Below are 21,983 nucleotides of genomic sequence, written 5' to 3'. Positions count from 1 at the left end.
TCGATTTTCCAGCAATTAATGGACAAGGTTTTGCATGGGCTTATAAATGTATCATGTTATCTGGACGATGTTTTAATTGCGGGGAAAACCTTAGACGATTGTAAAAATAAACTTCTATTAGTTCTGGAAAGACTAGCAAATGCTAACATTAAAGTCAATTTTGAAAAGTGCAAATTCTTTGTTAAAGAACTCACTTATCTTGGACACGTTATCAGTGAAAAGGGTCTAATGCCGTGCCCTGAGAAAATATCAACTATTGAAAGAGCAAAGGCTCCGAAAAATGAGTCAGAATTAAAATCTTTTCTGGGTTTGTTAAATTATTACCATAAATTCATACCACACCTATCTTCTAAATTATATAATTTGTATAATTTACTCAAAAATAAGGTAAAATACGTTTGGGACGACAATTGTCAGCGAGCATTCGATGAAAGCAAAAATCTTTTAGTAAAGACTAATTTTTTAGAATTTTTTGACCCCAAGAAATCTATTGTTGTTATATCGGATGCATCTAGTTATGGCCTCGGTGGATTAATTGCTCATGTAGTTGATAATGTGGAGAAACCGATTAGTTTCACTTCCTTTTCGTTAAATCCGGCCCAAAAGAAATATCCAATATTACATTTGGAAGCTTTAGCGCTAGTTTGCACCATAAAAAAATTCCATAAGTACCTGTATGGGCAACATTTTACAGTTTATACCGACCATAAACCTTTGGTAGGCATTTTTGGGAAAACAGGAAACAATTCGATTTACGTGACTAGACTTCAAAGATTTATTTTAGATTTGTCGATTTATGATTTTGATATTATGTATAGACCTTACCATAAGTTAGGAAATGCTGACTTTTGCTCCAGATTTCCTTTAAAGCAGGACGTTCCTGAAGAATTAGACACGGAAGTTATTAAAAGTATAAATTTCAGCAAGAATATTCCAATTGACTACACAATGATAGCTGAGGCTACTAAAGAAGACACCTTTTTGCGCGAAATCAGAAGTTTTATGCTAAGCGGATGGCCTGAAAGAGTGGGAAAACAGTTTTCCGATGTTTATGCAAACCAACAAGAGTTAGATTTAGTCGACGGTTGTTTGCTTTATAAGGACAGAGTAATTATTCCTAAGATATACCAAAAACAAATCTTAAAACTTTTACATAGCAATCATGCAGGAGTAGTGAAGATGAAACAGCTTGCAAGGCGGATGGTCTACTGGTTTGGCATAAATCTTGATATAGAACTATTTGTAACAAACTGTGATGCCTGTAACAGAATGATAATACCCCATAAATCGAAGAGTTCATCCAAATGGATACCGACAACTAAACCGTTTAGTAGAATTCATATAGATTTTTTCTTTTTTGAACATCGTACATATCTATTGATGGTTGACAGTTTCTCCAAATGGATTGAAATAGAATGCATGAGACAGGGTACTGATTGCAATAAGGTCTTGAAAAAGTTAGTGTCATGTTTTGCACGTTTTGGATTACCAGATATATTAGTTTCGGACAACGGTCCTCCATTTAACTCCTTCGATTTCAAAGTTTTTCTCGAGAGGCAAGGAATTAAAGTGATGAAAAGCCCACCTTATAATCCTTCAAGTAATGGACAAGCTGAAAGATTAGTTAGAACAGTAAAAGAGGTCCTCAAGAAATTCTTAATGGAACCAGAGGTGGCGGAGTTAGAGATGGAAGACCAGATAAACCTTTTCTTGTTCAATTTTAGAAACAACAATATGACAAGTGATGGACATTTTCCATCTGAAAGGATTTTTTGTTACAAGCCAAAGACTATATTAGATCTAATTAATCCTAAAAAAGATTATAAACAACATTTAACAGTACCACATAAACATGATGATATCATAACTGAAACTTCAGTCGGGAAAATCCCAGAGCATTCAAATGATGCACTTGATGATCTGATGGCAGGGGATGATGTGTGGTACAGGAACCATAATCCCCACCATCATGCCAGATGGGTAAAGGCAACATTTTTAAAAAAGTTTTCTAAAAATACCTTTCAGATACGTATTGGAAGCGTAGAAGCAATGGCACACCGAAACCAGATCAGGATTCGTAAGGACCCGTCATCCGGGCAACGGTCAAACATCCTAATCAAACGAAACGGACCAGGTGAATTCACAAATAATACACCGGTGGATGCGAATGTCAGAACGGAGGTTTGCAATGGCGAAAATAATGAACTTCCAAAGGGAAGTATTCGAAACAACAGGAAGCGGAAACGCGTTATCTCCGAAAATGAATTACTGGAACCAAGGAGATCAAAGCGTAATAAGAAGACAAATCGAAGTGATGAATTTTGTTATGATTAAAATTTAGACTACGGTCATTTCGAATAAGCATAAATAACTCAAGATTTGTATTTTAAGCATTCACTAATTGAATATTTTTAAACTTTGAATTGGTAACTAGTATTAAACATAATTCAATATCTGCTCTAAAAGGGGAAGAATTGTTATACCCGACGCGCACCCTGCGCATTCGATATGTGATGTTCGAATGAACAGACGTCAAACTTCGTAAGCCTTCGGGCAATACGTTTGGCTGTCGATTGTTTACCTGCGAAATATACGAGAGCACACAGGTCAAACTGTTTTGTGACTTGAAGTAGAACGCTTGTCCTTTTTAATGAGTCTTTAGTAATCACGGTTCTTTGGTGATATAAATTACCCCTTAGGGAATATAGTTATAATTTAAAACTGAGTTACGTGAACTACGAGAGTATCTTGATCGAGGATGTAACCCTTGTCTACGGTGACAATTCATAACCCACCCTTTTAACATGTTTGCCATGAGCGTGTGCCTTGTCTGTTTTGATTTGTTTTTGTTTTGGTCACACGCTCGGCAACATACTCACCACTGCTTTATTTGTAAATATTTTAATTTGTTGTTTTCTTCGTAGATTTTATTCGTGTAGGCATGTTATTAGGATTAGAATGTAGCGTAAAAATTATCGTTTTGAATTGTCTCGCGTCTAGAATAAAGATAGGTCCCGTTTCTCCTCTCGCTGCAAAAGAAGGCGAGAAACATAAGCAGCAGGACAGTCGAGTGCGGTTGTGGGGGAAAGATGGCGTTTTTGTGGTTGTTGTATTGTCCGTGATTGTCAGCGAGCACAAAAAAAAACGGGAGAAAGTTACGAGCCACGGTTGGAATTGGACGCGTTTATTTTGCCCCGTCCGTTTTAGTGGAAACGAGGAATTTGGAGTGCCGTTTTCGTGGCGTGTGTCCGCTGGAGGGATAATTCCCAACATCGTCGCGTGGAAGTGACGTCGTTTTCACGCAAAGTGCCGTGGTTCGTGAGCTGCATAAGTGAAGGGTGTCGGATCGCCGCCAAGGGAAGCTAAACTTCAAGGATTTTTCCGCTTCCCGGCTAACCACCAAGGATCCCCGAACACCCACCGTCCTCACTGCGGTGGCTCAGCCAGTAGAGCCAGTCTCGCCACCGCAGTTAAGAGCCAAGGAGGGACGAAGCACGCCGAACCGAAGGAGCGTTCGTCTGGGTGACTATCGGGACCATCTACGGCGATTAGTTGGTTCGGTGATTCATCACCATCGTCGCGGGGGGTTCCGATATAGGAGCCTTGCTCATCCTCCCCGCTAAAAGCAAATGACCGCTCCTGAAAGTGAAGTAGGAGACGCTCGGCACATACCGTGTCTGGAGCCGACGTGAACAAGCAGCAACCGCCGCCGCTATCGTCGAAGGGCCCCACCGAGTGGTGACACCGAGGACAACGAGGAGAAAAAGGGAAAGGTCTCTTTTTATTATCAATCCATCCAAATCCGAACGTCTTTGGGGGAAGTACTCTGCTCGTACTCTGCCAGCTATAGGCTGGCAGGTAAGCCACAACTTACAAGGAGTATGAAACTATACCTCACAATCAAACCTTACCATGTGTTCCGGAATGAGTTTGGTAAAGTAGGAGATTTGGTGGTTCGAGGTTCCCGGTTGATCGTACGAGCGAGTATAAGGCAGAGAATGCTACAACTTGCCCATGAGAGTCACCCTGGTCGAACCAAGATGTAACAACGGTTGCGTCTTTCGTATTGGTGGCCTGGAATGGATGAATCTATTGCCCGCGTAGTGGATGGTTGTGAAGGATGCCGGCTGGTCAGTCAGCCGGATAGACCTGAACTAAAGAGACTGAATTGGGTAAAGAGGCGACATCTTATCCATTCTACAGGTCTTTTGCTCGATTAGAATAACTTTTCCAATGACTTTGACAGATAATCGATTGTTACAATTTTGACATGTCGTCTCTTTAGAAATTCAGCCTCTTTAGCCTGAACCTATGGAAAGGCGTAGAATGTCGGAGGCTCCATGGATCGATATTGTAATAATATGATATTTTTATAAACCTATTCCATGATCTCACTTTTATATAAACCTTGACACCGCCATGCATTTGTCTTAGGGGCAGCATAATAAACATCAGATAGCTAGCATAGGTAGACAGCGTCATTCTCGTTCAGCCGCGCAGTTACTTTTATGTTGTACACCAATTCGGACGTTCAATAAATACATTCTTTTAACATGGTGTCAGAAGTGAAAAGTTTCGATCCGCGGAAAACTATTTTTGAGCTGTAAAGTTGAAGTTGCAAATAAGACCATTCAGCCAGCCCGTTTGTCTGGTCGGAGTCTTGTGCATCGTGAAGCGAGGAGCGGAAAAAGTGATTTCTAAAATCAGCACAACGGAGGAGCAAAATGGCGTCCGGATTCGATCATCGTCTGCCGCAGCCGCTCGATTGTGCAAACCTTGCGAAGAAATGGCCTCGCTGGAAGCAGTTATTTTGTATCTATCTTCGAGCCAACAATAAAATGAAGGAAACCGAAGCAAACAAGATCGCAACTTTCTTGTGGATGATCGGCCCCCGTGGGGTGGAAATCTTCAACTCGCATTTCCCAAACAATGGCAGTATGGAGAGCATGTTTGGGCAGGATGAGGAGGATGCAGCTGCAGGTGATGGTGGTGCTGAAGGGGCTGAAGAGAGATTCGAGGACGCTCAGGATCAGGCAGCTACACATACACTCGCGGAGATCATCGCAGCGTTTGATGAGTATTGCCTCCCACGTAAAAACATTGCCATGGAAGCCTTCAAGTTCAATTCCATCGCACAAAAGGAAAAGCAGAAGTTTGCGGAGTTCGAGACCGAATTGAGAACACAAGTTCAGTACTGCGAGTTCAATTGTGCCACCTGTCAGACATCCTTCAGTGACCGTATGCTACGTGACAGGATCATTATTGGGATTCAAGATAAGAAGTTGCAGCTGAAACTTTTGGATGGCAAAGACGACCCGCTGTCGAAGATAATCGAAACGTGCAAGATTTTTGAAGCCGCATCGGAGAATAAACAACTATTGGATCGGAAGGAAAATCTTTTGGAAGTGAAGCTGGTTTCGAAGAAGGAGGAGACTGATTTGGATGTCAAAATCGTGGATGCTGTCACACGTAATCGTTGCTACAATTGTGGAAGGCAGTTCAGTCAGAATCATCGGAGGATCTGTCCGGCATTGAATGTTGAGTGTCATTCGTGCGGGGAAATCGGCCACTACAGCAAGTGTTGCCGCAAGAAGAAGACGACGACGAAGCAACCGAGAAGCAACCAGCAGTCATCGAGACAAGAGGGAAGGAATGATAAAACGGTACATTCGATCAACTGGAGCGACGCTGGTAAGTTGTTAGGCTTAGATCAGGTAGACGATGCATGCGCGGTAGAACATAACAGAATTGTTGGAAATTCTTATAGAGTGAGTTCCAATACTGTGAGTGGTCGCTTTGAGGGATCCCGGCCATGGAGAAAGGTTTTCCGGATCAATGATGAGACTGTTCAGTTCAAGCTGGATACAGGTTCCGATGTAAATTGTATTCCCGTTCAGATTGTTAAAAAACTTCGCCTTCCCATTGATGATTTCCGTGATGCTCTGATTCTCGATTACAGTTCGAATAAAATAAAAATACATGGAAAGGTAAAGCTGGTCTGCGTTGATTCTTCCAGTAATCGTTCGTATGGTGCTTCGTTCCTCGTCGTCGATCATACGTTTGAACCTTTGCTTGGTTTACAGTCTTGCATTGAGTTTGGGTTGATCAAGCGTCTTAGTGCGGTAGAAGGTCGTTCGGAGTTTCCTAATGAAATTCAACCATTCGTAGAATGTTTTCGTGACATTTTTGAGGGATTGGGTAAATTTCCTGGAAAATCTTCTATCGTTTTGAAAGAGAACTCTGTTCCGTCGTTGCATTATCGAAAGCGTTTCCCGTTGGCACTTCATGATCGATTGAAGTTGGAACTGAGCCGTTTGAAAGAGGAAGGTGTGATTTCTCCTGTTGATTACCCAACTGATTGGGTAAGTAATAACCTCTAAACAAATGTATTAAACGTGAACATTTTCTCATCCCTACTCAAGAAGATTTGTATAGTCGTTTATCCGGGAAACAAGTCTTTTCTGTTGTTGACTTGAGTAGTGGGTTCTGGCAAATGGAATTGGATCGCAAAAGTTCGGATTTGACAACATTCATGACGCCATTTGGGCGATACCGATGGAATCGTGTTCCATTTGGTTTGAATATTGCGCCTGAAATGTTTCAGCGAAGGATGGTGCAAATTTTTGGCGATATTCCAGGTGTTGTAGTTTAAATATTTCGATGATGTGTTGATTGCAGGTAAGGATGAAAACGAGCATGACAGAGCCTTAGCTCAGGTCATTGAGCGAGCTCGTGGCAATAACATTAAGTTCAATGCTGATAAGTTACAATATCGTCAAAATAAGGTAACGTTTATGGGAAGTATTATTGGCTGTGGGGAAATGCATCCTGTAGATAAGGATATTAGGGCAATTACACTTATGCCTAAACCTTCGTGTATTGCAGATGTTGCCAGGTTGTTGGGCCTTTTCAAGTATCTTGCCAAATACATCCCTAACTTATCGAAACGAACAATCAACTTGCGTAAACTAACTCACCATGGTGCTAAATGGGAGTGGAATACCGAACATGAGATGGAGCTGAAAGATTTGCTCTCGTCCATCAGTTCTACACCAACCACTAGCGTGCACAGGAATCTTGTGAAGGAGGGGCAATTGTTTGTTTTATGGTGCATTTAATCTGGGGATGGTGAGTACTCCAAAGTGCGTAGGAGATGGTGCTGTCCACCCACCACTGTTTCCCTACTGTTCAATTTAGCTAATTTTATTTATTTTTTACTCCGGTGGTGCTTCATCTTCTTCAATGCAAATTGCTTTCAGACAGCCAATGGAAATTGGTAATTTAATTCCAGAGACGATGTCGATGATGATCGGTTCGTCAAATGGTTGTGATAGTAGGTCTTTAACCGAAATGATACATTTGCTGCAATGTTGTTGCCTTGGTGGTTGGATTGAGCTAAAGTCACGTCAGATGGTGGTGATAGCACCGCCAAACCGACATGAATGATCAATAAGACTCGCATTCTCCTTTCGCATGCACAATGCGTCGACAAGTACATGGTTCAAACAGTGCGCATAGCAGTGAACAAACAGTATATTGCTCTTGATAAATCCAATCTTGATCAGTGGTGTTGAGTACTTGGCACTGATGAAGTCTGCAAGTAGTAGACGAAATACGCGTATCTGTCAAAAGTTAAGCAATTAAAGGGTGATACGGTCAAAATTTGGTCAAGGGAAAACGCGTGTAAATCGGTGAAATCGTTTATTTAAAAAATCAAATTAAATTTCTTTTTCAAGTTCAATTAGTATAAAATTCAGGAAAAATATTCAGTTAGGCTTCCGCTTTTCCAAATCCGAATTGCCGGGCCTTACGCTTGACCCCTGCCATCAGATTTTGTACAGCCACCTTGTCCACCTTCTTCGCCGCAGAAAGCCAGTTTGCCTTGAACTGCTGCTCGCCCTTAGCAGTTTTTTGGTCTTCTTTAGGTTCCGCTTGACAATAGCCCAGTATTTCTCAATTGGGCGGAGCTCTGGCGTGTTGGGAGGGTTCTTGTCCTTGGGAACCACCTGCACGTTGTTGGCGGCGTACCACTCCATGGCCTTTTTACCGTAATGGCAAGATGCCAAATCCGGCCAAAACAGTACGGAACAACCGTGTTTCTTCAGGAAAGGCAGCAGACGTTTATTCAAACACTCTTTCACGTAAATTTCTTGGTTGACAGTCCCGGAATCTATGAAAATGCTGCTTTTCAAGCCACAGGTACAGATGGCTTGCCAAACCAGATATTTCTTTGCGAACTTTGACAGTTTCATGTGCTTGAAAACATCTGCTACCTTTCCCCTTCCTTTTGCCGTATAAAACTCCTGTCCCGGAAGCTGCTTGTAGTCGGCTTTGACGTAGGTTTCGTCGTCCATTACCACGCAGTCAAACTTCGTCAGCATCGTCGTGTACAGCCTCCGGGATCGCGCTTTGGCCGTCGTATTTTGTTTATCATCGCGATTTGGAGTCACTACCTTCTTGTAAGTCGATAGTCCGGCTCGTTTTTTGGCTCGATGCACGGTTGTAGACGATACACCCAGCTTATTTGCGGCATCTCGGAGAGAGAGGTTAGGGTTTCGCTTGAAACTACCGGCAACTCTCTTTGTCGTCTCAGCGGCTTCCGGTTTTCGATTTCCCCCCGATCCAGACTTCCTGGCTGTCGACAAACGTTCCCCAAACACTTTAATTACATTTGTAACGGTTGATTTGGCAACTTTTAGCGATTTTGCCAACTTTGCGTGCGAGTAGCTCGGATTTTCGCGATGCGCGAGCAAAATTTTGATACGCTGCTCTTCTTGCTTGGACGGCATTTTGACAACTGAAGAGTGAATTCCAAAATCAAAATAGGAGCAACATTCTACACACACACACCTTCAAAATGAGGGGTGTTCAGGTTTTTTAAATGCAAAATTGAAAGAAATACGTCAAGTTGATATTGACCAAATTTTGACCGTATCACCCTTTATAACGGAATTCAAAGGAAATAAACCAACTCAAAGCTCCTAATAATAGTATATTGCTGTTTTCGTCCTTGCACTTGGCTTGTACTCCAGCAGTGCTGCTAGCCATTGGGCTGGCACCGTCAAAATATACTGCCATCACCTGCTCCCAAGAAATCTGCATCGCTGTCAGGACCTCAGCTTTAGTATTGAAGATGGTCGTCGCGTCTGTTTTCAACACCCGTCTCACACCCACGAATGTTTCCGTCGGTCGATCAATATACCTGATGACAATCGCCAACTCATACATGTCTTGCAATGAGCACTCATACATATAGTTTTCACTGGAAATCCTATGTATGAGTGCACATTGCAAGGTTATTACATGATGTAAGCCATAGTCTGTACGAAGTTTTATATGCTGTTTTAGTTACACTTTACTATTACCGTTGCGAGTACGTTGAACTTGGTCATCAGCAAAAATGGTAGTTCTAATTTTTTTCAAATTTTGACCTAAATGCCAAGGCTAATAGGTTCATTAAAAAGGTTTAAAAAATATGTAACGATTGGAACGATTGTTAACGGAATGACGAATTGTGCGAAGGATTGAGCATGTCAACCCTGTCCCAAGTACCGCTAGTCGGGGTGACAGGAAATGAAGCCGAACATTCAACATGTTTTAAAGATGATATAAAGGACAATCCCGAATTTATTGCACATAAACAGGTGTAGCTTTTTAACAATGGTAACAAATGACAAAAAAAATTAGAGAAGATTCTTAGACTAATTCTTAGTAAGACAAAAATATACCAAGGTTCAATGGCAAACTAATACCCACTTTTCAATTAGGGAATCCAAAAGCTGTCTTTAATCTTTGTACAGTTGCGAAAAAGTCCATCCTCAGTTTTTTTTTCGAAATTTTTAGAACTCTATGAGCTCTTTTGAAATTCATCTCAGAAGTCCACTGGAATTACGCTTAGAACTCTTAAAGATTTTTTCTCAGAACACTTTAGAACTCAAATTCCTTTAGAGTTTCAGAATTTTTTCCCGGAATGAACTAGAAATTATCCTCGGAATTCGCTTGAACTTTTGCGTAAAATCCCTTTAGAATTTCACTCAAAATTTTATTTTCTCGATATTATTTTCGAAATTTATCTTAGAACTATCTGCAGGATGCACTAGAAATTATCCGTAGAATTTTCTTTGATTTCTTCCCAGAAATATTTTGGAACTGTCCTAAGAATTCAATATCCTTGAGGTTCTTCTCTGAATATTTAAGAATTTTTTTTTCTCTGAACGCAAACAATACAAACTTGCCACCAGAGAATTTTACACCAGAAAATTTCAACTGACCAGAACGATGCAAATTTTCCACCGTTAATGTTCAATACAATTTGCTTCTCCAATCTTCTGATTGGAGCAGATTTCCTTTTTCCATTTTCCACCAAACATTTTAAATATAGCTGGCTTCTCGTATCATCAGAATGTTGCAGGTTTTCCACCAAATAAAGTTTGCCCCTATTTTCGGATTTTTTAAACATAAATTTTCAGTAAAGCAGCTTCCCTCCAATTATCAGAATGATGCATATGTTACACGAGAAATTATTATAAAAATTTGTTTCTCTATTCAGCAAAAGAATGCAAATTTAAAAACAAAAAAAAATCCGAAAAGCTTGCCCATCCGTTCACCAGAACGGTGCAGATTTTCCACCAGAAATTTATAATTTAGCTTAATTTTAAATAAAGCTTGTGCCTTCATTTACCAGGCTAGTGCAAGTTTTCCACCAGAAATTTTCTGTTCATTTCATTAAGGGCCTGTTCATAAACTACGTAGACAGTTTTTTGGGATTTTTGACCCCCCCCCCCCTTCCCACTGCGTAGACAATTGTCCATACAAAATTTTTAAAATTTGTATGGGCCGTGGATAATTGTCAACCCCCCCCCCTAAACTGTCTACGTAGTTTATGGACAGCCCCTAATTAGAGCGGTGCAAATATGCACCAGAAATTTTCAATAGAGCATGCTCCTCCATTCACCAGAACGGTGCACCAAAAATTGTCAGTGAAGTTTGTTTCACCATGCACCTTCAGGCTTTGCCTCTTCAATTTTCCACCATACATTTTCAATTAAGCTTGCATTCATCAGAACGATGCAAATTATGCACCAGAAAAATTAATAAATCTTGCTATTACATTCACCACAGTGTTGCGAACTTTCCACCAGAAATTTTTCAGATAAATGTGCACCTCCAAATTTTTAGCGCGATTCAATTTTAGAACCAGAGTTATTCATTTTGATTAGTTAGATGTTTTTACACCAGAAATATTCAATTAAAAGCTTTTTCTTCGAATTTACTTCACGAAGGTGATTTTTTTCAACCTTAAATTTACCCTTTTCTTTTAACCCTCCATGAACAACATTGAAAAAAAAAAATTACACCAGGAATGTGGTGCAATTTATTAACCAAAAAATTTCATTGAAGTTTGTCCCTTCATGCACCTTTGTGGTGCAATTTTCAGGCAATATATTTATTTATAAAAGGTGGGGCAACTGCCCCACCTTGCCCCACCCTGTGCACGCCAATGCCCAGTCAGTTACCAGAACCTGATATTGCAATTTTTCAGTGTACCACATGGCAACACTACTATTGGACTGTACTGGCATTTTCATCAAATGTACTAGAATGTTTTGATTCTATCTATATACTCAAAACTGAAATGCATAGAAAATGACCAAATCTAGATAGAGCTAGAATTAGGGCGTAACAGCCTTTGTAAACAATGACTTCTCTTGTTGATTTCTCGTAGTTCAAGGCACGCCTACACAAACCAACATATCCAACGGGTAGGAGAAGTCTTCCTCTACTCGATGGTGATGTCGTTTTGCCAGGGCGAGCCATGACTTCCGAGATATCATCGAGAGAAGTCATTGTTTACAAAAGCTGTTACGCCCTAATTCCAGCTCTATCTAGAAATGATACACTCTTTGCACACTGTCAAAGATCGTTGGACACAAAATCAACTTTGTTGAAATCAAAACAAAACTACTAGCCCATCTGGTGGCTGATGGCACAAGCTTCTAAGGCTCTGAACCATTTGGTGGATTATTTTAACTTGTGGTTAAAATTTGACAGATGGAAAGTTATCGATAAACTCTGCTATCCGAGCGTGGTTATTTCTGACAGACAAGAAGTTAAATGTTGACAACCGTGGCTGAGTTCTTCTCGGAAACCGGTCGATCGACAGCACAGGGATTTTCGAACATAGAAAATAACTTTCGAAACGTCACTTTTAACCACGAGTTTAATTTAGCTCGAAATGGTTCACAGACTAAGAAAATTCTATTACAGCGAACCACATTATTTTAATAGATTGTGAATATCAGTTTTGATTACTATTGTGTATTATTGCTGAATGCATGAGTTATTTGTTTGATAGGTCGAAGTGAGGGGTTAGGTTGACATTACATCCCGTAACCCTATGTTTGTTGAACAAAAATTCGTTTCGTTTTGTATAGAGCTTAAAAAATCTCATATCGCATACGCTTACTTTCCAGAACGCGATATCTTGAATGTATGGCACTTTCCATTATTGAGAAAACATCTAGCTACTCTGAAGTATTCCAGCAATCATCGTCGTTTATATTGATTTCCCTTCGAACATTCTTAAACGGATTCGAAAACCTGGACCTGGTTCATGTGGTTGTTCACTGAATGACTAAAATTAATGTTTTATATATAAATATAGGTATTTATTGGAAATAATTATCTTCCCAACATACATTTATTTCTCTTCAGACATTCATTCTCATCGAATTAAAACAACCACCCATTTACAGAATTTCAGCATTGAAACGGACGCAAGCCAGAGTAATGCCACCATCACCGATCAGATCGACCTGCAGCTGGCCAAAGACGCCCCGAGCAGGAACTGCCACGGAATTTTCAATCACAGCGTAATCGAATGGAACTCCGGCAACAACGGGGCCTCCGCCGATAATTCCACCAGTGTTGACAATTGGGATTTGGTAAGCAGGGCCTACACCGGAAACGCGGGCCCCTATGCTAGCTGTAACAGAGCTGCTTCCGATCGGACTGACGATTCCACTGGCCAGGGCATACAGCGGTTGTCCGGCAACCAGGATGCATACGTTTCCGGTGCAGTCGTTCACGGTTAGGCTGGTTGGCGCAGGAACTCCGTTCGGACCTAAAGGGAAAAATAACAATCAAAACAAGTCACTATGGTAACGACTAAAGGATAACTTACAGGCACTGAAGCTGATGGTAGCCATGGCCATGGCTGGCACCAAAGCGGCAACGAGCAAGAACTTGAACATCTTGGCTACTTGGATCTTCTGCCTTATACGAGTCGTTGACTTCTGAGAAACTAACAATTTTGTCCACCTTTGGCAGTCGCATTTATATCTATCGCACGTGGGATAATCAACAGTAGCTTTTACCGGAAAGTCGGCGAGTGATGTGATAAATGAACTTTAAATCACTTGGGTCGTCATAAAGTTTTGGCGCCGTGTGAAATAGTTGAAAACACGTATGCTGGTATGTGTGTGAAAAACACTCCCCACCTTATCACACTTAACAAGCGAAACGGAAATGTTGATCAACAAATTTCGATAGCTCTTCCGTATCTCTTACTGTCCAGACAGTAAACAAACAGTAAACAGTAGTGAAAATTTTTCCAGGTCACTAACTCATCCAAATATGCTTATCGCATTTCACTGGTAAAGCGAATTTGTTTGTTATTTCTGTTCAAAACTAGCGGCAGAACTTAGAGCACACATAGTGTGGAACTTAACTCGCGCTTGGTCGTAAACAGGCAGTGAAATTTTCCAATATTACCAGCAGTCATAACATCCACATTGACGTCGTTGGTACTTTACCTCCTACTTCGGCCTTCCCTCATGGTTCCATGTGGAGGCGAAATTGGATCAAACCGTGGAGCCTCCACAGAGAGGATGGCAGGTCGGCACCGAGTAATTGAATAGCATGTGTGAACAGAAATAGTCCCAACTACGGTCTTGATCTCGCATGGTCTAGGAAAAGTTTTTCCGACGCTGAAATAATATCAATCATCTCCAACCCAAACGGTCATGATTGATCAAAAACAGCTTCTAACAACATTCGAGAATCCTCCACCTCCACAGCTCAATCCGCGTCTCTGATAAAATTGCGCCTTTGAAAATCGTTCCGCATGGGCAATGCAAGTCAATAAATCATAACACCTCGAATGCCCCCGATAATGACACACATATCGAGACGGACAGTCGGATCTAGCCGGTGACGGTGAGTCGCGGATAATTTTGGCACACCTGGTCAACCAGAAGATACCGATCGCATTGCATTGCGATAAGACCAAATGTGGTCACTCCTGTCGCTATATAACCTCGGGTTCGGAATTGACGAGGTCAGTCATCTGCTGCTTCAACAGATTCAGAAAAAAAAAATCATCAAAATGTATCGCTCTCTAGCTCTGGTAGTGCTTCTATTGGCGGTCGCCTCGGCCCAAGACCTCCATACGCATCCTTGCCTGGGAGGACTCCCGCATCCGAACTGGGTTCGCATCGAGGGGTGCGAAAACATGCCCTGCAAGCTGATCCGCGGACAGGATGTCAATATGTGGATGGAATTCACCGCCTGTGAGTATTCTAACATTCACAGTTAACGAAGCGAACTAGCCTAATACGGGTTCTGTGTCCGACAGTGTCCAGCTTCGAAGGTCTCACCACCAAGGTTATGTCAACGGTTGGGAACGAAATCAACCTGCCGTACCCGCTTCCATCGGATAAGGCCAACACTTGCAACTGGTTGGTGAACACCCGGTGCCCGATCGACTACAGCGAGGACGTCGAGTACCATCTGAACTTTAACGTGAGCTTCCTCTACCCGGAGGTTCCGGATCTGAAGCTGGAAATTAGCCTGGTTGACAACTACAACCACGTGCAGTCGTGCTTCGTCGTGGATACGAAGGTTGTGTCGGCGTAACTTTTCAAGACTGGAATAAATTAGAATGTGATTAGTTTGTAAGGCGCATCAAAGTTAATTGTGTTCTCAGAATTTGGTCATCGATGACGGTGTTTACTCAGTAGTCTGGTTAGTAGCGAACACCTGTTCAACCCGGTGGCACTTGAGATAGTTATCTTGTTATCAGCGTGCGCTCATAAAAGTCAAGGGGAATGCAGTTTTGAAGGGGAGATTTTCCCGCACCTGATAGTGGCACTAAATGGGCGTGAACGAGTCTTGCAACTTAGTTTTATCAACTCGGTCGGCTTGTTAGACGGCAAACTATTTAAAGCCATCCGTATGATTGTCGTACATCACTGTTAGTTGACGGTGGAATCACGTAGCAAGATGAACAAGTGTCTACTAGTTGTGGTGGCGGTTCTTCCGCTAGTGTTCGCCGACGTAGTCCCCGTCAAGGAATGTGAGATAGCCGACCACTGCAGCTTGCGAATTCTTCCTAACCACGTCATTTTTCAGGTAAGGCCGGATCGTTGCCAGTCGCCGTTGATATCCAGGGATGCCAGAAACTGCCGTGCGAATTGAAACGAGGTGAGGATGCGGTGGCCTTCGTGGACTTCAGCACCGGAGAAGAGGTGGCCAGGCTGCGACCGGATGTCTATGCTACGGCTCTGGGAGTGACGGTGCCCTTCATTATGCCACCGGATCGGCAGGACGCTTGCGAATGGTTGCAGGGCTCCCGTTGTCCACTGTCGGCTGGGGAAGATGTGCGGTACGAGCTGAGGTTGCCCGTCGAGAAGGCTTATCCAGCGTTGGCGGTGGATGTGGAACTACGGCTGGTCGATCAGGACGATCAGATTGTGAGCTGCTTCAGCGTACAGGCTAAGGTGGTGTGAGAAGTGCGTGCTATGTTGATTCAATAAATAAGGTTTATTCTATAACTATTTGATGAGTTTTTTGCAATGGAAATGTATCTAGATAATGGTAAATTATTGTTTCTATAACAGATTTTCTAATAATTGATGAATTATTCAAGATTTGGAACAATTGGAAAGTGCCGATTTGTCAATCTGAAGAAAATTTGACAGGTGAGCAAGGCTGCGTTTAGTAAAAATGATCGTTTGTTGTTCATTAAGGATGAGTAATGAACATTAAATGTTGAATTTTGTCAGTGCAATGCTAGTCAATAAGGTAGAGGTAGCTTGATCCATCAGATAGTGTAGTAAATTTGTATGAATGTGTGTTTTAAATGGATCTATTTGATTTTAAAATAACCGACTCCGACTCCTCATCTCCGAGTCCTTGACTCCAAATCCTCGACTCCGAGTACTCGACTCCGACTCCCCGAGTCGAACTCCTGTAAAATGTACTTCAGTGAATTTCGGTTGAATAAGTATTTAACCTTATTACGGTGTTCGGGTCAAAATGCCCCGAATCGCACTTTCAAAGCGTCATAACTTTTGACGGTATAAGTGCTAGCGTGTTTGCTTCGAGAATTTTTTAGATTATCGTGGTTTTAGCGGTTTTAGTTCCCATTAAGGCTCTGAACCATTTGGTGGATTATTTTAACTTTTGGTTAAAATTTGACAGATGGAAAGTTATCGATTAACGCTGCTATCCGAGCATGGTTATTTCTGACAGACAAGAAGTTAAATTTTGACAACCGTGGTTCGAAAACCGGTCGATCGACAGCACAGGGATTTTCGAACATAGAAAATAACCTTCGAAATGTCACTTTTAACCACGAGTTAAATTTAACTCGGGAAATGGTTCACAGCCTAAATTGTTGAAAAATAATGACAGGTAGTGTTCGTGAGTGTTGTGCAGTTTTCTCCGTTGTCAAACTCCCCGGTAGGCAACGATAGCACAGCTTAACCGTATTCTCAGCAATCTAGCCCACCTAAACTTGCAGAACCCGCAACCAGATGGACGAACAACTGCCTGTTGGAAGGCGATAGAGATGGCCGTTTTGAATGGACGATAACGGGCACTCAACTTCCAAATTAAAAATCACTGATCGTAAGACCACCAGTAAAAACGATTGATCATAGCAAGCTAGCTAAATTTAATTTGAACAGTGAACCAACTTTCGAAAGCGGAAATTAATAGTGGAAACCATAGCTAACAGTAAAAAGTGTGAGGAGAGTGACGGATAGAAGGACAGCAGCTGTATTTAGGCTGTGAACCATTTGCCGAGTTAAATTTAACTCGTGGTTAAAAGTGACATTTCGAAAGTTATTTTCTATGTTCGAAAATTCCCGTGCTGTCGATCGACCGGTTTTCGAGCCACGGTTGTCAAAATTTAACTTCTTGTCTGTCAGAAATAACCATGCTCGGATAGCAGGGTTAATCGATAACTTTTCATCTGTCAAATTTTAACCAAAAGTTAAAATAATCCACCAAATGGTTCAGAGCCTTAGTACAGATCCACTGTACTGTGAAGTTCGTAGGCCCAGGACGTGTAAACCAGTGCTCGCTACCCCGCCAGCCCGTACAACTACAGTAAAGGCCCACGCACATTAGATCCGGATCGGACGCGTTGCGGCAAAGTGACAGCTAAATCTATTGTCTAACTGTCAAATTTACGTCAACGCAACGCAAACGGATCTAATGTGGGTGGCCCTTAAGCGCGCAGGATAAACAAAGAGGAAGTAGGGAGGAAGCGGTCGACGAATGAAGACACGTGGTGGAAATGCTGCGAGGGGGCCCAATGAAGAAAGAAGGTTAGAGGTTTCTTCAAATAACGAAACTAAATGTTGTATTAGTATGATCAAAAAGACATATCTCAATACAAGACACATAAGCAGGACAAACGTGGTTGTAAAAATTTTCCAGATCATCTTGGAGATTCTATTTTGAAGTTCTGCAGATTCAACAAAGTATTATACGATATCCCAAAATAGTAAACAATGTCCTGATCGAATTTTGGATTCCGAGTTCCATTAAGCCCAATAGCATTCTGAAGGATACATAGTTATGTTGAAAAAATATCACTAGTTCTACAAATTGTAAGTAACGGCTAGCTCGAACCGGATACGCTTACCTATATCTCAAGGCCGGCTGTTCGGTGGACTCACAACCCGCTTAATAGCGAATTCGTTTATTATCGGGGTTAATACCAGTTCCAACCCAGTGCGAAACTGAAATTTTTGTCAACCTGAGCTAGGTTTTAAAAACACACGAGCAAACTGACGTTTGTCAGAAAGCAAACAGATAATCTTTTTTTTTTTTTTTAATTGCGTTTATTTTTCCAGGCTCATTTGCCGTAGCTTTGCGGAGCCGATATTCATTGTTTGGATGACAAAATTTCTTAAAACTAACGTTAGTAAAGCGGGGGCCGATTACTCGCGGCTATCTCGAGGTTAGGGGTAACAAATTGTAACAAATGGATGGCAGGGTAGGGATTGAGAACACAAGGTTTGGAGAGCAATGTGCTTTTTATCTCGAACTAAGCGACCAACTGACGAAAAAGACAAACATGGGGGTACACCGATGGGCAGCTAACAACTTGGGGGAACACAAGATGACACTAAATACTAAATCCTCAGATCGATCCGTTTTAAAAACACATAAATTAAATTAAAATATTCGAGATCTCGGCTCGCCAAGATGTCTCTAACGGGCCGCATAGGATGTTTTCCTCGGGCCCTGAGGGATGCGGATAACTCGGATCTAGCAACACAATGTAGGGTGCATGACCAAAGCACGTGGTCGATATCGTGATAGCCACTACCACAAGCGCACAAATTGCTGCCTGCGAGCCCGATTCGGAAGAAATGCGAGTCTAACGAGTAGTGATTGGACATGAGCCTTGATATGACACGTATAAAGTCACGGCTCATGTCCAATCCTTTGAACCATGGCTTGTTCGACACCTGTGGGAGAATAGAATGTAACCATCTTCCCAGATCACTCTCATTCCATTTTTGTTGCCAGTTGGTGAGGACGTGCTGACGGGTAATTGAGAAAAATTCCGCAAAGGCGATTTGTCGATCAAAAATATCGCCTTCCATAGCGCCCACCTTAGCTAGCGAGTCCGCTTTCTCATTACCCGGAATTGAGCAATGAGATGGGACCCAAGCTAAGGTGATAGTATAGGAGCAGTTAGATAAAGTACTCAATTTTGCTCGGATTTCGGTCAGGAAATACGAGGAGTGCTTCATCGGCCTCATTGATCGAATAGCCTCCAACGAGCTAAGGCTATCAGTAAAAATAAAATAGTGATCAGATGGTAGTGAGGCAATTTGCTCTACTGCGTAAAATATGGCTGCTAGTTCCGCAACGTATACGGAACAGGGTTTTTGCAGTTGATATGAGGCGCTATGAAATTCGTTGAATACTCCAAATCCAGTGGAAGCGTTTATAGTTGACCCATCTGTGAAAAAACTCTTATTGTTACTAACATGGTGGTACTTGTTTGCAAAAATTAAGGGAACAACCATCGATCGATGGTGATCTGGTATTCCACGGATTTCTTGCAACATGGTCAGATCAAAATTTACAGAGGAACTATAAAAGTCTTGGAGGCAAACACGAGAGGAATTGAATGAAGAAGGGCCAATCTCCAGCGTCATGTACTCGTAATAGAGACTCATGAATCTTGTTTGAGGATTTCTGTCGAGCAGCTTCTCAAAGTTTTCTATTACCAATGGGTTCATTACTTCACAACGGATAAGAAACCGGAAGGACAGTTCCGCGAAACGATCTGTCAGTGGGAGAACACCCGCAAGTACTTCGAGGCTCATCGTATGCGTCGAGTGCATACAGCCAAGCGCGATTCGGAGGCAACGGTATTGAACCCGTTGCAGCTTCAGGATATGTGTTTTCGCCGCGGATTGAAAGCAGAAGCTTCCGTACTCTAGAACCGACAAGATGGTTGTTCGGTACAACCTGATCAGATCTTCCGGGTGTGCTCCCCACCAAGTTCCAGTGATTGTACGAAGAAAATTGATTCTTTGTTGGCATTTTTGTTTCACATACGCAATATGTTTTCCCCATGTGCTTTTGGAATCGAACCAGACACCTAAATACTTGAAAGATATACTTTGAGTGATTGTTCTACCCTTTAGTTGAAGCTGTAGCTGTGCAGGATGATGCTTCCTAGAAAAAACAACCAACTCAGTTTTCTCCGGAGAGAATTCGATACCCAGCTTCATAGCCCAAGTAGACAAATTGTCTAAGGTATCTTGCAATGGTCCTTGCAGGTCCGGTGCACTTGGCCCTATAACGGACACAACGCCGTCATCTGCAAGCTGCCTTAGCGAGCAATTTTCATCAAGACAACCATCAATGTCTTTAACGTAAAAATTATAAAGAAGGGGGCTTAAACATGAGCCCTGGGGGAGACCCATGTAACTAATTCGTGAAGTTGTCGAGTTTCCATGAGAAAAGCTCATATATTTCTCAGACAACAAGTTGCTCAAATAGTTGTTCATAATTGGTGAAAGCCCACTATCGTGGAGTTTATCCGAAAGGACATCGATACAAACAGAATCAAAAGCCCCCTTAATGTCCAAGAAAACTGAACCTATTTGCTGTTTTTGCGCATAGGCCAGTTGAATTTCAGTTGAAAGCAACGCAAGACAGTCGCTCGTTCCTTTGCCTCTCCGAAATCCAAATTGCGTATCTGAAAGTAAACCATTCGACTCGACCCATTTGTCTAGACGAAAAAGAATCATTTTCTCCAACAATTTCCGTATACAGGACAGCATCGCGATGGGACGGTACGAGTTATAATCCGACGCGGGTTTACCGGGTTTTCGAATGGCGATAACTCTTACTTGCCTCCAGTCATCCGGAACAATGTTGTGCTCCAGAAATTGATTGAATAAGTTCAACAAGCGTCTCTTCGCGACATCTGGGAGATTTTTAAGCAAGTTGAACTTGATTCTATCCATTCCTGGAGCTGAATTGTTACATGAAAGGAGAGCAAGTGAGAATTCCACCATCGAAAACGGGGAATCTATTTCGTTATTACCCGACGGACGATCACGAACGTTGGTTTGAACCGACACCGAATCCGGGCAAACTTTCCGCGCGAAGCTGAATATCCAACTGTCCGAGTACTCCTTGTCTTCGTTAATCGGTGATGACGCGTTTCGCATTCTCCTGCCGACATTCCAGAGTGTTCTCATGGAAGTCTCTCGCGACAAACCATCGACGAACCGACGCCAGTAACCGCGTTTTTTTGCTTTAATTAAGTCCTTAAAAGTTTTCTCGAGGTCGGTGTACCGCTCGAAATCCCCGACCTTGCCGTGTTTGCGGAACCGTTTAAACGCGGCGGACTTCTCGCTGTTCGCGTCGGTGCATTCCTTATCCCACCACGGGGTGGGAGGTCGCTTGCGGACGGAAATACCCGGAACACGTTTCGTCTGTACTCGCAGCGCAGAATCGATGATAAGACGCGCGAGAAAGGAGTACTCGTCCAGCGGAGGAAGTACGTCAACCGATTGGCTGGCATCAAGAACCGCGGTCGCGAATTTTCGCCAGTCAATGTTTTTTGTAAGATCGTACGCGATATCGACCGAACGAGTAGAAGATGAACCATTGGTAATAGAAATTTTGATTGGCAAATGGTCACTACCGTAGGGATCTTGAATTACTTTCCACGAGCAATCCAACGATAGTGAACTCGAACAAAGTGAGAGGTCTAATCTGCTTATTTTTGCTGGAGGTTTGGCAACTCGTGTTGCTTCCCCGGTGTTCAGAATTGTCATTTTGAAGAAGTCGCACATGTCGTATATCAAGGTTGAGCGGTTGTCGTCGTACAGTTCCCCCCAGCCTGTACCGTGAGAGTTAAAATCTCCCAAGATCAACCGTGGCTCCGGCATAGCCGTGCAGATATCCGAGAAACTTTGACGAGAAATCGCAGTTCGCGGTGGAAGATATACTGAGGCAATACTGAGGCATTTACCTCGAATATTAACCTGACATGCAACAACTTCAATGCCTGTCACCGAAGGCAGATCGATTCTGTAGAAGGAATGGAGCTTGTTGATCCCCAGAAGCACCCCTCCATACGAATCTGCGCGGTCAAGGCGAATAATGTTGAAATCGTGGAAAGCAAGATCGTTGTCTGAAGAGAGCCATGT

General features: G+C 42.3%; 3 protein-coding genes across 3 annotated transcripts; 2 read left to right on the top strand and 1 right to left on the bottom strand.

Annotated features, from left to right (window-relative positions):
* Nucleotides 1-12,749: 12,749 nt before the first annotated feature.
* LOC135698229 (mite group 2 allergen Gly d 2.02-like) lies at nt 12,750-13,256 on the bottom strand. Its single transcript, XM_065218122.1, has 2 exons — nt 13,184-13,256; nt 12,750-13,123 (listed from the first exon to the last, which is right to left on the bottom strand). Exons 1-2 carry the CDS (start codon nt 13,251-13,253, stop codon nt 12,750-12,752), a joined length of 444 nt encoding a protein of 147 aa, XP_065074194.1. The 5' UTR covers nt 13,254-13,256.
* A 1,091-nt stretch (nt 13,257-14,347) lies between these two features.
* Nucleotides 14,348-14,969, top strand: LOC135698267 (uncharacterized). The gene is made up of 2 exons (XM_065218158.1): nt 14,348-14,570; nt 14,636-14,969. The coding sequence occupies exons 1-2, from the start codon at nt 14,387-14,389 to the stop codon at nt 14,914-14,916; spliced, it is 465 nt and encodes a 154-aa protein (XP_065074230.1). The 5' UTR covers nt 14,348-14,386; the 3' UTR covers nt 14,917-14,969.
* A 74-nt stretch (nt 14,970-15,043) lies between these two features.
* On the top strand, nt 15,044-15,831 carry LOC135698268 (NPC intracellular cholesterol transporter 2-like). Its single transcript, XM_065218159.1, has 2 exons — nt 15,044-15,355; nt 15,412-15,831. The coding sequence occupies exons 1-2, from the start codon at nt 15,283-15,285 to the stop codon at nt 15,786-15,788; spliced, it is 450 nt and encodes a 149-aa protein (XP_065074231.1). The 5' UTR covers nt 15,044-15,282; the 3' UTR covers nt 15,789-15,831.
* Nucleotides 15,832-21,983: the final 6,152 nt, after the last annotated feature.

This window comes from Ochlerotatus camptorhynchus, unplaced genomic scaffold (genome assembly GCF_037179485.1).
Source record: "Ochlerotatus camptorhynchus isolate MF236.1 unplaced genomic scaffold, CSIRO-AGI_Acam_v1.1 ptg000084l, whole genome shotgun sequence".
In the NCBI taxonomy this organism is placed as follows: Eukaryota; Metazoa; Arthropoda; class Insecta; order Diptera; family Culicidae; genus Ochlerotatus; species Ochlerotatus camptorhynchus.
Note: the sequence above shows the minus strand (reverse complement) of the source record. Positions and strands in the feature narration are given on the sequence as shown.

Bases quoted from the DNA above. Each gene is read 5' to 3' on its own strand.
- LOC135698229 (XM_065218122.1), bottom strand. From the start codon at position 13,253: ATGTTCAAGTTCTTGCTCGTTGCCGCTTTGGTGCCAGCCATGGCCATG. The intron at 13,124-13,183 runs GTAAGTTATCCT...TTTTCCCTTTAG, and splicing joins TACCATCAGCTTCAGTGCCT to GTCCGAACGGAGTTCCTGCG.
- LOC135698267 (XM_065218158.1), top strand. From the start codon at position 14,387: ATGTATCGCTCTCTAGCTCTGGTAGTGCTTCTATTGGCGGTCGCCTCG. The intron at 14,571-14,635 runs GTGAGTATTCTA...TGTGTCCGACAG, and splicing joins GTGGATGGAATTCACCGCCT to TGTCCAGCTTCGAAGGTCTC.
- LOC135698268 (XM_065218159.1), top strand. From the start codon at position 15,283: ATGAACAAGTGTCTACTAGTTGTGGTGGCGGTTCTTCCGCTAGTGTTC. The intron at 15,356-15,411 runs GTGAGATAGCCG...GTCATTTTTCAG, and splicing joins CGTAGTCCCCGTCAAGGAAT to GTAAGGCCGGATCGTTGCCA.